This window comes from Salmo salar, chromosome 13 (assembly GCF_965601325.2).
Source record: "Salmo salar chromosome 13, fSalSal1, whole genome shotgun sequence".
Lineage (NCBI taxonomy): Eukaryota > Metazoa > Chordata > Actinopteri > Salmoniformes > Salmonidae > Salmo > Salmo salar.
In genome coordinates, this window is record NC_138303.1 from 49,369,348 (window position 1) to 49,383,090 (window position 13,743).

General features: G+C 40.4%; 1 protein-coding gene across 2 annotated transcripts in view; it reads left to right on the forward strand.

The window, feature by feature from the left end:
• Nucleotides 1–13,743, forward strand: part of LOC106566945 (phosphatidylinositol 3,4,5-trisphosphate-dependent Rac exchanger 1 protein) — a 160,302-nt gene that overhangs the window by 41,490 nt on the left and 105,069 nt on the right. For both annotated transcript variants that reach the window (XM_014135621.3, XM_014135623.3), the window contains one exon: nt 9,990–10,151. In XM_014135621.3, the coding sequence (XP_013991096.3) occupies nt 9,990–10,151 (162 nt within the window). The remainder of the gene's footprint in view (nt 1–9,989; nt 10,152–13,743) is intronic.

Here is a 13,743-nt window from a genome sequence, read left to right on the forward strand (position 1 = left end):
TAGAAATGCTATTACTTCAATTTCTCAAACATATGACTATTTTACACCATTTTAAAGACAAGACTCTCATTAATCTAACCACACTGTCCGATTTCAAAAAGGCTTTACAACGAAAGCTAAACATTAGATTATGTCAGCAGAGTACCAAGCCAGAAATAATCAGACACCCATTTTTCAAGCTAGCATATAATGTCACAAAAAACAAAACCACAGCTAAATGCAGCACTAACCTTTGATGATCTTCATCAGATGACAACCCTAGGACATTATGTTATACAATACATGCATGTTCTGTTCAATCAAGTTCATATTTATATCAAAAAACAGCTTTTTACATTAGCATGTGACTAGCATGTGACTAGCATTCCCACCGAACACTGCCGGTGAATTTACTAAATTACTCATGATAAACGTTCACAAAAAGCATAACAATTATTTTAAGAATTATAGATACAGAACTCCTCTATGCACTCGATATGTCCGATTTTAAAATAGCTTTTCGGTGAAAGCACATTTTGCAATATTCTCAGTAGATAGCCCGGCATCACAGGGCTAGCTATTTAGACACCCAGCAAGTTTAGCAATCAAAGTCAGATTTACTATAAGAAAAATGTTCTTACCTTGGTTGTCTTCGTCAGAATGCACTCCCAGGACTTCTACTTCAATAACAAATGTTGGTTTGGTCCAAAATAATCCATCGTTATATCCAAACAGCGGCGTTTTGTTCGTGCGTTCAAGACACTATCCTAAAGGGTAAATAAGGGTGGCGAGCATGGCACAATTCGTGACAAAAGAAATTCTAAATATTCCATTACCGTACTTCGAAGCATGTCAACCGCTGTTTAAAATCAATTTTTATGCAATTTTTCTCATAAAAAAGCGATAATATTCCGACCGGGAATCTGCGTTTAGGTAAACAGACAAAGGAAAAGAAAGCATTCGGTCGACGCGGGCACGCGCCTAAGCCCATAGTACTCTGAGTGGCCACTTGCCAAAAGCGATAAAGTGTTTCAGCCAGAGCCTGCCTCGATATCGTTCAGCTTTTTCCCGGGCTCTGAGAGCCTATGGAAGCCGTAGGAAGTGTCACGTTATTGCACAGATCCTGAGTCTTCAATAAAAAGAGCCAAGATGAAACACTACTTCTCAAACAGGCCACTTCCTGCATGAAATCTTCTCAGGTTTTGGCCTGCCATAGGAGTTCTGTTATACTCACAGACACCATTCAAACAGTTTTAGAAACTTTAGGGTGTTTTCTATCCAAAGCCAATAATTATATGCATATTCTAGTTACTGGGCAGGAGTAGTAACCAGATTAAATCGGGTATGTTTTTTATCCGGCTGTGTCAATACTGCCCCCTAGCTCTAACAGGTTAAGGTGTGAACAATGCTGAATGTGTGTAGACAAAGGAGAGCTCTCCAGTAGGTACCAAAACATTCAAAGGCCCTTTTCTCAAAAGTGAGTTTACAAGTTCAATCAACATTCAAAGCAGAATTACTTTCCCATTGTTCCTCAAAAATGCAGTGTATGATATACCATTTTGTAGCTCTGATTCTCAACTTTTTACTAATGTTTAAAAACTATTTCTAATTTTGCTTCATAAGACCGAATCCAGGTGGTGAGTCACATATACTAGATAATATATGTGTGAAATTTGTTTTGCTTTTGAATGGACCAATATCATGCACCGGTCTCGAAACAGAATAGCTTTATTTATTTATGTATACTCTTGTTGTAAAGAGAAGCAATGTGCTCAATATTAGGAAAGTTGAGAAATAAATATAGTAACCAGATTAACCTGTTATGGCTAGGGGGCAGTATTTTCACGGCTGGATAAAAAACGTACCCGATTTAATCTGGTTACCACTCCTTCCCAGTAACTAGAATATGCATATACTTATTACATATGGATAGAAAAACCCTAAAGTTTCTAAAACTGTTTGAATGGTGTCTGTGAGTATAACAGAACTCATTTGGCAGGCAAATACCTGACAAGGTTTCAGGCAGGAAGTGGCCTGTCTGACAAGGTGTCGTTCTTCTTGTCTCTGTTTATTGAAGAGTGAGGATCTTAGCTGTCCCGTGACACTTCCTACGGCTGCCATAGGGTCTCAGAAGGCGGTAAAAAGCTGAATCGTGGCTTTGCAGGCTCTGGCTGAAAAAAAGTAGCGCGTTTGGGTAGTGGCTGGTTACAGTACTGTGAGACTCAGGCTCGTGCCCGCGTCGACCAAAAGCTTTGTTTACTTTCCTCTGTTTAGCTAAAAGGATATTCCCGGTCGGACTATTATCGCTTTTTTACGAGAAAAATGGCATAAAAATGGATTTTAAACAGCGGTTGACATGCTTCGAAGTACGGTAATGGAATATTTAGATTTTTTTTGTCACGAATTGCGCCATGCGCACGACCCTGATTTACCATTTCAGATAGTGTCTGGGACGCACGAACAAAACGCCGCTATTCGGATATAACGATGGATTATTTTGGACCAAACCAACATTTGTTATTGAAGTAGCAGTCCTGGGAGTGCATTCTGACGAAGACAACAAAAGGTAATCAAACTTTTATAATAGTAAACCTGATATTGGTGAGTGCTAAACTTGCCGGGTGTCTAAATAGCTAGCCCGTGATGCCTGGGCTATGTACTTAGAATATTGCAAAATGTGCTTTCACCAAAAAGCTATTTTAAAATCGGACATATCGAGTGCATAGAGGAGTTCTGTATCTATAATTCTTAAAATAATTGTTATGCTTTTTGTGAACGTTTATCGTGAGTAATTTAGTAAATTCTTAGTGAATTCGCCGGAAGTTTGCGGGGGGTATGCTAGTTCTGAACGTCACATGCTAATGTAAAAAGCTGGTTTTTGATATAAATATGAACTTGATTGAACAAAACATGCATGTATTGTATAACATAATGTCCTAGGGTTGTCATCTGATGAAGATCATCAAAGGTTAGTGCTGCATTTAGCTGTCTTCTGGGTTTTTGTGACATTATATGCTAGCTTGAAAAATGGGTGTCTGATTATTTCTGGCTTGGTACTCTGCTGACATAATCTAATGTTTTGCTTTCGTTGTAAAGCCTTTTTGAAATCGGACAGTGTGGTTAGATAAAGGAGAGTCTTATCTTTAAAATGCTGTGAAATAGTCATATGTTTGAAAAATTGAAGTTTTTGTATTTTTGAGGAATTTGTAATTCGCGCCACGCCTATCATTGGATATTGGAGCAGGTGTTCCGCTAGCGGAACGTCTAGATGTAAGAGCTTAAATCGGGTACGTTTTTTATCCAGCCGTGTCAATACTGCCCCCTAGCCCTAACAGGTTAAAATGGTGTAAAATAGTCATATGTTTGAAAAATTGAAGTTTTTGCATTTTTGAGGTTTTTGAATAACGCGCCACGGGATTACACTGGCTGTTACGTAGGTGGGACGATTTGGTGCCACCTACCCTAGAGAAGTTAGTTAATTATTCTTTACCTCACGTCAGTCTCGTTCCAAACATTGTAAATCGTTGGTTATCTGCACAAACCCAGCCTAAACTACGAATCATCCATACACCAATTGGCTTAATAATTTATTTACTAACTAGCTAAATAATCACAGAAATGCATAAACAAACAGTAGATATTGGTTACTAACGATGATAGGGAAGATTCCCTAGTGGGCTAAGCCGATATGACGGCTTGCTGGACAAAGGGAAGGGGGTGTGGACTGAGAAAGAGCGGGAAAGAGAAAATAGATCACTACACACAGTGGATAATTATATTAATTGAAATGCTAATCCTTTGCACATGAATGCTCGCTCATTCGGGAATAATTGCAATCAATATATTTACGCTCATATGTTGTTGTTGTCTTCTCTGTTAGAATCATTGGTCCGTCTGCGGGAGAGTCAGTTCATCAGAGAGTCTCTGGTTACTCATGGTGGTTGCTCTATCAGCGGCTCCTAACAGTGTCTGTTGTAATGGATACATCATGCGTCCATTGTTCTTAGAGTAGATGTTTTGTCTGTATTCGCATCCCAGGTTTACATCATTTCTAGCTGCAGACTAATAATTAGTATCTAAGATTTGCTCTTATTCTGTAGGGATCGATAGTCTGAGTTTAACCGTTTCCAGCCGTGTAGCCAATGCTCCACGTGGTATAGTTTTCTAGTTTTGGTACTCAAACCTGTGCCACCTCAGCTTACACCGAGGTATGCGTGGTCTGACGAGGATTTCCTCAGGAGGGGTTTTATTCGTAACAATAGAAAAGGGCGGTTCCATGACGCCAGATCATGTCTGCGCTCACGGGGGCGTAGCCCGCTGACTAGTTCAACTTTACAGGGAATACAATTCTCTAAAAATGTAAAGTTTAACATCACATTATATCACTTCACAAATAGTTTTATCTTTACTCATTCATTTTATACAAGAATTAGATGCAAACACCATACGTGAAAAATGTACACATTCAGAGATATAGTTATGTGTGTTTCCTGTCCTTCACGAGGTCACCAACTGAAACACACTCAACATAACTGTCCCTTCAGTGTCCACGGACCCTTCCCACATTCTCACAAGTGGACATATTGTTTAAAACTCCCATTTTGGGGATTTAGGAGTTTGGCCAAGTGAAATCCCTTGTTCTCTCTGTGGTCTCTCTCTCTGCATGACCAGGGGGAGAGAGTCTCCGCAAGGAATCTATGGCCTGAGATAACAGAACCTGGGTGTAGGAGAGGGTGAGAGAGGGGGAAGCCACAATCTACACCCAGAAAGGGCCACGTCATGACAACGCTTACCTAGACACACTTGTCTAAATTGATGGGTCTTGTGAAAGAAATGCTATAAACCCCAGCCACATCCAGTGGTGGAAAAAGTTCTAAATTGTCATAATTGAGTAAATGTAAAGATACCTTAATAGAAAATGACTGTTGTAAAAGTCACCCAGTAAAATACTACTAGAGTAAAAGTCTAATAGTATTTGGTTGTAAATATACTTAAATTAAGTACAATTACTTTTGATACTTATACTTTTTCTTTTGATACTTATCTCAAATTCCTTATTAAACCAGACGGCCCAATTTTTTTATTTTTTATTGACAGATAGCCAGGGGCACACTCCAACACTCAGACATAATTTACAAACAAAGCATTTGTGTTTAATGAGTCTTCCAGATCAGATCCAGTAGGGATGACCAGGGATGTTCTCTTGATAAGTGTGTGAATTGGACCATTTTCCTGTCAAAATGTAACAAGTACCTTTGGGTGTCAGGGAAAATGAGTGAAAAGGACATTATTTTCTTTCGAAATGTAGTGAAGTAAAGTTGCCAAAAATATAAATAGTAAAGTAATTTATCCCCCCAAAAGTACGTAAGTAGTACTTTAAAGTATTTTAACTGAAGTAGTTTACACCACTGCCAAAATGCCTTCACACCAGTACATTAGCTTACTCTATATACTGTTACACACGCATTTATCACATAGTATTCCATACATAAGTTAAGGCCATGCAACCCGAGTTGAATCCTGAGTGAGGTGCACATGTACAGTACATAATCAGTAACCAGCCAAATGGTTACTTGCAGAGTAGCAATATCAGAAAGTGTCAATATAAATCAAATAATATACAGTATGTACACGAACAATATCAATAACGATATCAGTGACAGACAAGGTAGTTGTATGCATACAATCAGGGATAAAGTGGCTGAGCAGCAGGATAAAAAAAATTGTAGTGCTGATGAGTGGTCCGTCCGAACCACGCATGAACAAGGGAATCTATATTCGGATGGCCTGTTTCTGTCCTGCCCTGCCCTTGACTTTGGTGCAGAACATGTGATATCTATAGCCTTTTTGTTGCAAAACTCCCTGATCTTCTCAAAAAGGTAAGATTGTCTAGCTGTGTCCAGTCCAAGTGGTGCTTGTACAGGCAGACCATCTTTGGGAGGAAGGATGTCAGCTTTGCGCAAACTTGTTCTTCTTTTGGTCACTGCAGTTATACCAATTCGGGTCCACACGTGTTTCCCCAACTCCGTAGTTGGTGAAGAAATGGTGTATGTAGTTGATGACTGCGCTGCTGCCTTTGCTGGATGACATGCCTTCATCAATCAAGTAGTTGACTTGTTGTGGTATTCCTTCACAGCAGACAACAAGCCACACTTGCGAGGAGTTAAAAAGTACACGGGTCCTGGCTGCATAGGGTTAGAAGGATAGTACACCTGTAAACAACAAAATAACATTAGGATAAATTACAATTAATTGTCTCACCCCTGTCAATCTGTCTTTACACAGCTCAGTGAAAGGTATTTGCCTGCCTCCATTTATATATACACTACCGTTCAAAAGTTTGGGGTCACTTAGAAATGTCCTTGTTTTTGAAAGAAAAGCACATTTTTGTTGTCCATTAAAATAACATTAAATTGATCAGAAATACAGTGTAGACATTGTTAATGTTGTAGCTGGAAACTGAAGATTTAAAAAAAAAAAAAACGGAATATCTACATAGGCGTAGAGGCCCATTATCAGCAACCATCAGTCCTGTGTTCCAATGGCACGTTGTGTTAGCTAATCCACATTTATAATTTTAAAAGGCTAATTGATCATTAGAAAACCTTTTTTGCAATTATGTTAGCACAGCGGAAAACTGTCGTGTTGATTAACCTGTCTGGGCTAGGGGGCAGAATTTTCACTGCCGGATAAAAAACGTACCCGATTTAAACTGGTTACTACTCTTTCCCAGAAATGAGAATATGCATATTATTAGTAGATGTGGATATAAAACACTCTGACGTTTCTAAAACTGTTTGAATGGTGTCTGTGAGTATAACAGAACTCATATGGCAGGCAAAAACCTGAGAAAATTCCAAGCAGGAAGTGGCCTGTCTGACAATTTGTAGTTCTTCTTTCTAGTCCCTTTCGAAACTACAGTATCTCTGGGGTTACGTTGCACTTTCTAAGGCTTCCATTGGCTCTCTAAAGCCTTCAGAAAGCGGATTGAGGCGTCTCCTGTCTCTGGGCAGAGTATGGTAGCTCAGTTTGTCAGTGGTCTGCCTGGTGACTAAGAGACTGGGTATGTGCGGTACCGCGACCATGCTGTTTTTTCTTTTCCTCTTTGAATTAAAACACTATTGTCCGGTTCGAATATTATCGCTATTTTACGAGAAAAATACCTTCAAAATTGATTTTAAACAGCGTTTGACATGCTTCTAAGTACGGTAAAGGAACATTTTGATTTTTTTGGTCTCGAAATGCACTCGCGCGTTACCCTTTGGATAGTGACCTGAACACACGAACAAAACGGAGGTATTTGGACATAACTATGGATTATTTTGAACAAAAACAAAATTTATTGTGGAAGTAGCAGTCCTGGGAGTGCATTCTGATGAAGATCAGCAAAGGTAATACCATTTTTCTAATAGTAATTCTGAGTTTAGTGAGCCCCAAAGTTGGCGGGTGTCAAAATAGCTAGCTGTGATGGCTGAGCTATGTAGTCAGAATATTACAAAATGTGCTTTCGCCGAAAAGCTATTTTAAAATCTGACATAGCGATTGCATAAAGGAGTTCTGTATCTATAATTGTTATGTATTTTGTCAACGTTTATGGTGAGTAATTTAGTAAATTCACCGGAAGTTTTGGGTGGGAATGCATGTTCTGAACATCACATGCCGATGTAAAAAGCTGTTTTTGGATATAAATATGAACTTGATTGAACAAAACATGCATGTATTGTATAACATAATGTCCTAGGAGTGTCATCTGATGAAGATCATCAAAGGTTAGTGCTTCATTTAGCTGTGTTTTGGGTTTATGTGACATATGCTTGCTTTGAAAATGGCTGTGTGATTAATTGTGGCTATGTACATTCCTAACATAATCTAATGTTTTGCTTTCGCTGTAAAGCCTTTTTGAAATTGAACAATGTGGTTAGATTAACGAGAATCTTGTCTTTAAAATAGTCGTATGTTTGAAAAATGTGAAATTATTGCATTTTTGAGGTTTTGTATTTCGCGCCACGCTCTTCCACTGGCTGTTGAATAGAGTGGGACGGTGACGTGCCACCTAGCCCATAGAAGTTAAAGAAGCAGTAAAACTGCTCTTCTTTAGTCTCGTTGAGTATATGGAGCATCAGCATTTGTGGGTTTGATTACAGGCTCAAAATGGCCAGAAACAAAGGCCTTTCTTCTGAAACTCGTCAGTCTATTATTGTTCTGAGAAATGAAGGCTATTCCATGCGAGAAATTGAAGATCTCATACAACGCTGTGTACTACTCCCTTCACAGAACAGCGCAAACTGGCTCTAACCAGAATAGAAAGAGTGGGAGGCCCTGGTGCACAACTGAGCAAGAGGACAAGTACATTGTAGTGTCTAGTTTGAGAAACAGACGCCTCACAAGTCCTCAACTGGCAGCTTCATTTTCAGTTATTTTATTTAACTTTATTTAACTAGGCAAGTCAGTTAACCTTTCTGGCGCAGGTGTTCCGCTAGTGACCCTCCTCGACAACATCCGGTGAAATTGCAGAGCGCGAAATTCAAATTACAGAAATAGTAATATTTAACATTCATGAAAATACAAGTGTCATACATCAAAATAAAGCTTAACTTCTTGTTAATCCAGCCACTGTGTCAGATTTCAAAAAGGCTTTACGGCGAAAGCACACCATGCGATTATCTGAGGACAGCGCCCCGCACACAAGCATTAAAAAAAAAATTCAGCCTGGCAGCCTGGCAGAAAGTCAGAAATGGCGATAAAATTAAATGCCTTACCTTTGAAGATCTTCTTCTGTTGGCACGCCAAAAGGTCCCAGCTACATCACAAATGGTCCTTTTGTTCGATAAAGTCCTTTATATCCCCAAAAACTCAGTTTAGCTGGCGCGCTTCATTCAATAATCCACCGGTTTCCCTCCTTCAAAATGAATCCCAAACGTTACCAATAAACTTCTCCAAACAAGTCAAACAACGTTTATAATCAAACCTCAGGTACCCTAATACATAAATAAATGATACAATTTAACGATAAAATACATAAATAAACAATACATTTTTTGGGGGGGGGGATGGTTTGTCCTCGGGTTTTCGCCTGCCATATCAGTTCTGTTATACTCAGACATTATTTTAACAGTTTTAGAAACTTTCGAGTGTTTTCAATCCAAATCTACCAATTATATGCATATCCTAGCTTCTGGGCCTGTGTAACAGGCAGTTTACTTTGGGCACGCTTTTCATCCAGATTTCAAAATTCTGCCCCCTAGCCCAAAGTTAAGAACAAATTCTTATTTACAATGACAGCCTAAGAACAGTTATTCCCCTGAACAGATTTTTAGCTTGTCAGCTCAGGGATTAGATCTAGCAACCTTTCAGTTACTGGCCCAACACTCTAACCACTAGGCTACCTGCCACCCCATTAAATAGTACCCACAAACACCAGTCTCAACGTCAACAGTGAAGAGGCGACTCTGGCCTTCTAGGCAGAGTTGCAAAGAAAAAGCCTTATCTCAGACTGGCCAATAAAAATAAAAATTAAGGTGGGCAAAAGAACACAGTCACCGGACAGAGGAACTCTGTCTAGAAGGCTAGCATCCCGGAGTGGCCTTTTCACTGTTGATGTTGAGACTGGCGTTTTGCCGGTACTATTTCATGAAGCTGCCAGTTGAGGACTATTTATGATCTCCATTTTCCACCTCATGGCCAACTTCTCTCTTTTCCAACTTCTACATTCAACTTCCACACCCCATCCTCCAACATTTCCCCAAAACGCTGTCCTTACTTCATCCTATAATCTTACCTTACCTTTGCATCCCCACACCCACCATCAACCCTTTGGTTTTTAACCATCAACCCTTATTGATAAAATTATTCCTAATAATGAGCATGGTGCTTAACAGCCTTGGTGCGCTGGATGATATCTGAAACATTTTCAAATACTGTTTATGTACTGTAGTACTACTGAAGACATTTTGACTCTTTGCCATCATCCCCTTATGGTCTTTATTCCCTACACTCTCTCTCCCCACTAGGAGCTGCTGAAGCGGACGCCCAAGAAGCACGCAGACTACCCTGCGGTGGAGGAGGCCCTGCAGGCCATGAAGGCAGTGTGCTCCAACATCAATGAGACCAAGAGGCAGATGGAGAAATTGGAGGCCCTGGAACAGCTGCAGTCGCACATCGAGGGCTGGGAGGTGAGGGATACTATCCTATTTTAGGATGCACCCTAAAGATCACCATTGATGGAGGGAGGTAGAGCGGATGGGGATGGGAGTGAGGGCAGAGAACAGTGCTCGAAGGTGAGAAAAGGGGGGAGAGAAGTGTACCATAAAGATGAGGGGCGATAGAAGGGTGAGAGGGACATGGAAGGTGAAAAGAGAGAAAGGAGGAAGGAGGTGTAATATAAAATGAGAAGGATGAGAGCGAGAGGGGTGGGAGGTGAAGAGAAAGATTGAGAGGTCTGAGATAAAGATGGATGAGAGTCAGATGAAGATGGATTGAGAGAGGGAGAGAGAAAAGGGCAAGGTTCTCCTTTTATATAGAAATGGGACATGTGACCTGAAAGGGATGGAAAAGGGATGCTCTGAGTTTGGAGATTTGTCATTGGATTTTCCCACTCTCTTTCTAGCTTGATCTCTCACACACGTATACTACACACACACACACACACACACACACACACACACACACACACACACACTGTCCACCTCATTGACCCCATCCCCACTCTGTTACGGCTGTGGCGAAAAAGCTTTGGCCAGTTTTCGAGAGTCCACTGAGCACCATTTCATTTTCTGTGACGGTAAAACGCTCCTCCAGCCTCCCAAATCACCAGCGTGCACAGTGCATGGATAGGGCTTGGGAGTGGAATGGGGTGCCCAGTGCGTTTTTCACACATCCCTCACCCTCCACAACAGAGCCCTTGTCTCCTGACTCCCCTTAGCCCCCGAGAGGACAATCCACTCGCTCAAGAGCCAAGGGAAGGCCAACAGGCACCCTGCCCAATGTCACGATGTCATTGCGGTCCCTTCCACAGATCAATGTGTTGTGTTGCTATAGGAATGTGACTGTCGTTTTTTTTCTCCAATGTCTCTAGTTCAATTCTACCTACTGACGTGGGGGCAGCTGGACATCTGTGTTTGGGATTGGTTCTCTCATATCACTTTGCATTGACCCCTAGCAGTATTAGGATGAATGAGTAATGGGACATAGAGTTGCCATCTACTTTCTTCCGGGTCACAGTCCATTCTCATGAAAGGCTCTGCCCTTCCTTGCTCCCTTTAAGCATTCCATCTTTAGCCCATTAGTCCTACTTTCTCCACTCCCCCACGTTCCAGTTTAATGAACTCTCCACTCATAATTGGAATGTAGTAGTGCGGAATCAAGGCCCAGGCGCATTACCGTTGCCCTGATAGACAGACAGCCCCCACTATCCCTCCTTCCCTCCATCCACCACCTGGCTTTCTGCAGTTAAACATGGAATTGGATTGATCGGGCGAAACCTTATCTGTCTGCTAGGCTGGTTGGAATCCATCTGACCTGAAATGGCACCCTTTTCCCTTTTTTTGTGCACTATTCCCTATATCAGGGGTACTCAGATACTATTTGAGAAGGTCCTGTTGCACAAATTTCCTACATGGCAAAGGTCCGGATGGATAATGTAATTTATCATCGTAGTAACAAACCCCCACCTCGCAACCCACGCGACCCGAAACTGTTCACACACCTCTTGTTGGTGGAGAGAACATTTAGCATTTTTAAAGATAATTTCCCACAATTCTGCACATTTTCCTTTGGGAAGAGATTGTTTTCGCTTTTTTAAAGCTCATTTCCTGCAGTTCTACGCATTCTTCCATGTCTTATGTTTGTTTATTTGATACCAGGGGTCGAAGCCCAACCAAGTAAAAAATAAATAAATACATTTTGGAACCTGCTGTCCATATTGACCCCATTCTGGGTACAGATCTGGTCCGCCAGTTGAGTATGGGGGCCCTATATAGTGCACTACTTTCAACCAGGGCCCTTAGGGTGCCATTTCGGACACACCCCCATACATAATTAACGTCACAGCTAAAATCCCATAGGTCAACCTTTGAAAATCCCTTTAGCTTTCTTGTTTACATTTTGTGGTAGTGTATAAGCCTAAAAATACTGCCTTACAAATGTCACATCTAATGACTAAATTGTTATGAATTGACCTAAAGTTCAACCATGTTGTCAAAAAGGTTAATTGGCCACATACCGAGTCATATGAATGCTTTTAGCACATACTGGATGATGTTATCCAGCTTCTAAAGCTACAAAGCTAATCAGAGAGACTTTAATATGTAGCCTGAATGATAATGAATTATGAAACAAGTTGAATCTCTCAATTGAGAATTTGTGAGTGACTTAAAGAAGGACAAGTGATATAGACTGGTATTCAGGCGCGCCTGAAATGCGGTTTGAGAGACACGCCAAGCAAACAGTTTTTCCCGTTTAGTTTGACAAGACTCCTTGTTGGTCGGTTTTCAGCCGTTCAACTTTGACATTGAAAGGCCACCAAGGTTTTGTTTCCTGTGAAAAAGTGAGACTTTGGTTTATGTTTTCCATAATAACAGTGTTTTTCGCACTTAACGTTTTCACACATATCAACAAACGGGAGTGATCATTCTACTGTGGTCCCTGCAGCGTACGCTCAAACCGGTGTGATTAGAATGCTTATTTAGAACGTCCAGCTTCGATTGACACAACAGTCAGCATTGGAGCTGGCCACACAGTTTTTTCACAAAAACATTTTGCACAAACACAGTACTTACAAAGTTATGTCCTGAATGTGACCAGTTTATTTTTGGATGCAATGTTCAGACATTCACAGAAGTAACGACAGCATACACAATCGTCAGAACCGGAAAATGTAGGCTACATTAGTCCTAGTGCTAACTGAGGAAAGATTGACGTAACACAAGCCGTCATATTTAGATAACTCTCAGCTGACAGAAACCACAATATGAATTAGCTAATAGCAATTACTATTTATAATTCGTCACATTACGGGTGAGCTCACCATTGATCAAAATAATTGAGTAAAAAACTTTCTAGAAAACAAAAGTAATCCGACGATGGGCTAGTTTGTGTGCGCTTCCATGTTTTGTTTTTTGTGTCAACCAAAGATAATAAGAGCAGACTAGATGAGTTTGGTCTGTTTGCAATGTGCATGTTAATAAAGGAGGTGTGTCACCTACGATCATTCCCTTCCCTTCATTCACTTCCGGAAGTTTAGACAAAAGATGAGTGAACCATTCCTTCACCTCATTAGAACGTCTTTGGTCAAACAGACGTTTAGGTGATGCTCAGAATGCATTATATAATGTCAACAAACATAGCGCCCCACACAGCTTGCAAATAGCTTAGCATTATCTCATTATAATAAGTACAACCTTCAGAAAATTATTTTACACACACCATAGGTGTCCAATACAATCTATGCAAGAATCAGAAGGCATTATTTGTCACCAGTACTTGAAAACATGAATAAAACTGTAAATACATTATGCTCCATGCATTCAGTTGAAGTCGGAAGTTTACATACACCTTAGCCAAATACATTTAAACTCAGTTTTTCACAATTCCTAACATTTAATCCCAGTAAAAATTCCCAGTCTTAGGTCAGTTTGGATCACGACTTTATTTTAAGAATGTGAAATGTCAGAATACTAGTAGAGAGAGTGATTTATTTCAGCTTTTATTTCTTTCATCACATTCCCAGTGGGTCAGAAATGTACATACACTCAATTAGTATTTGGT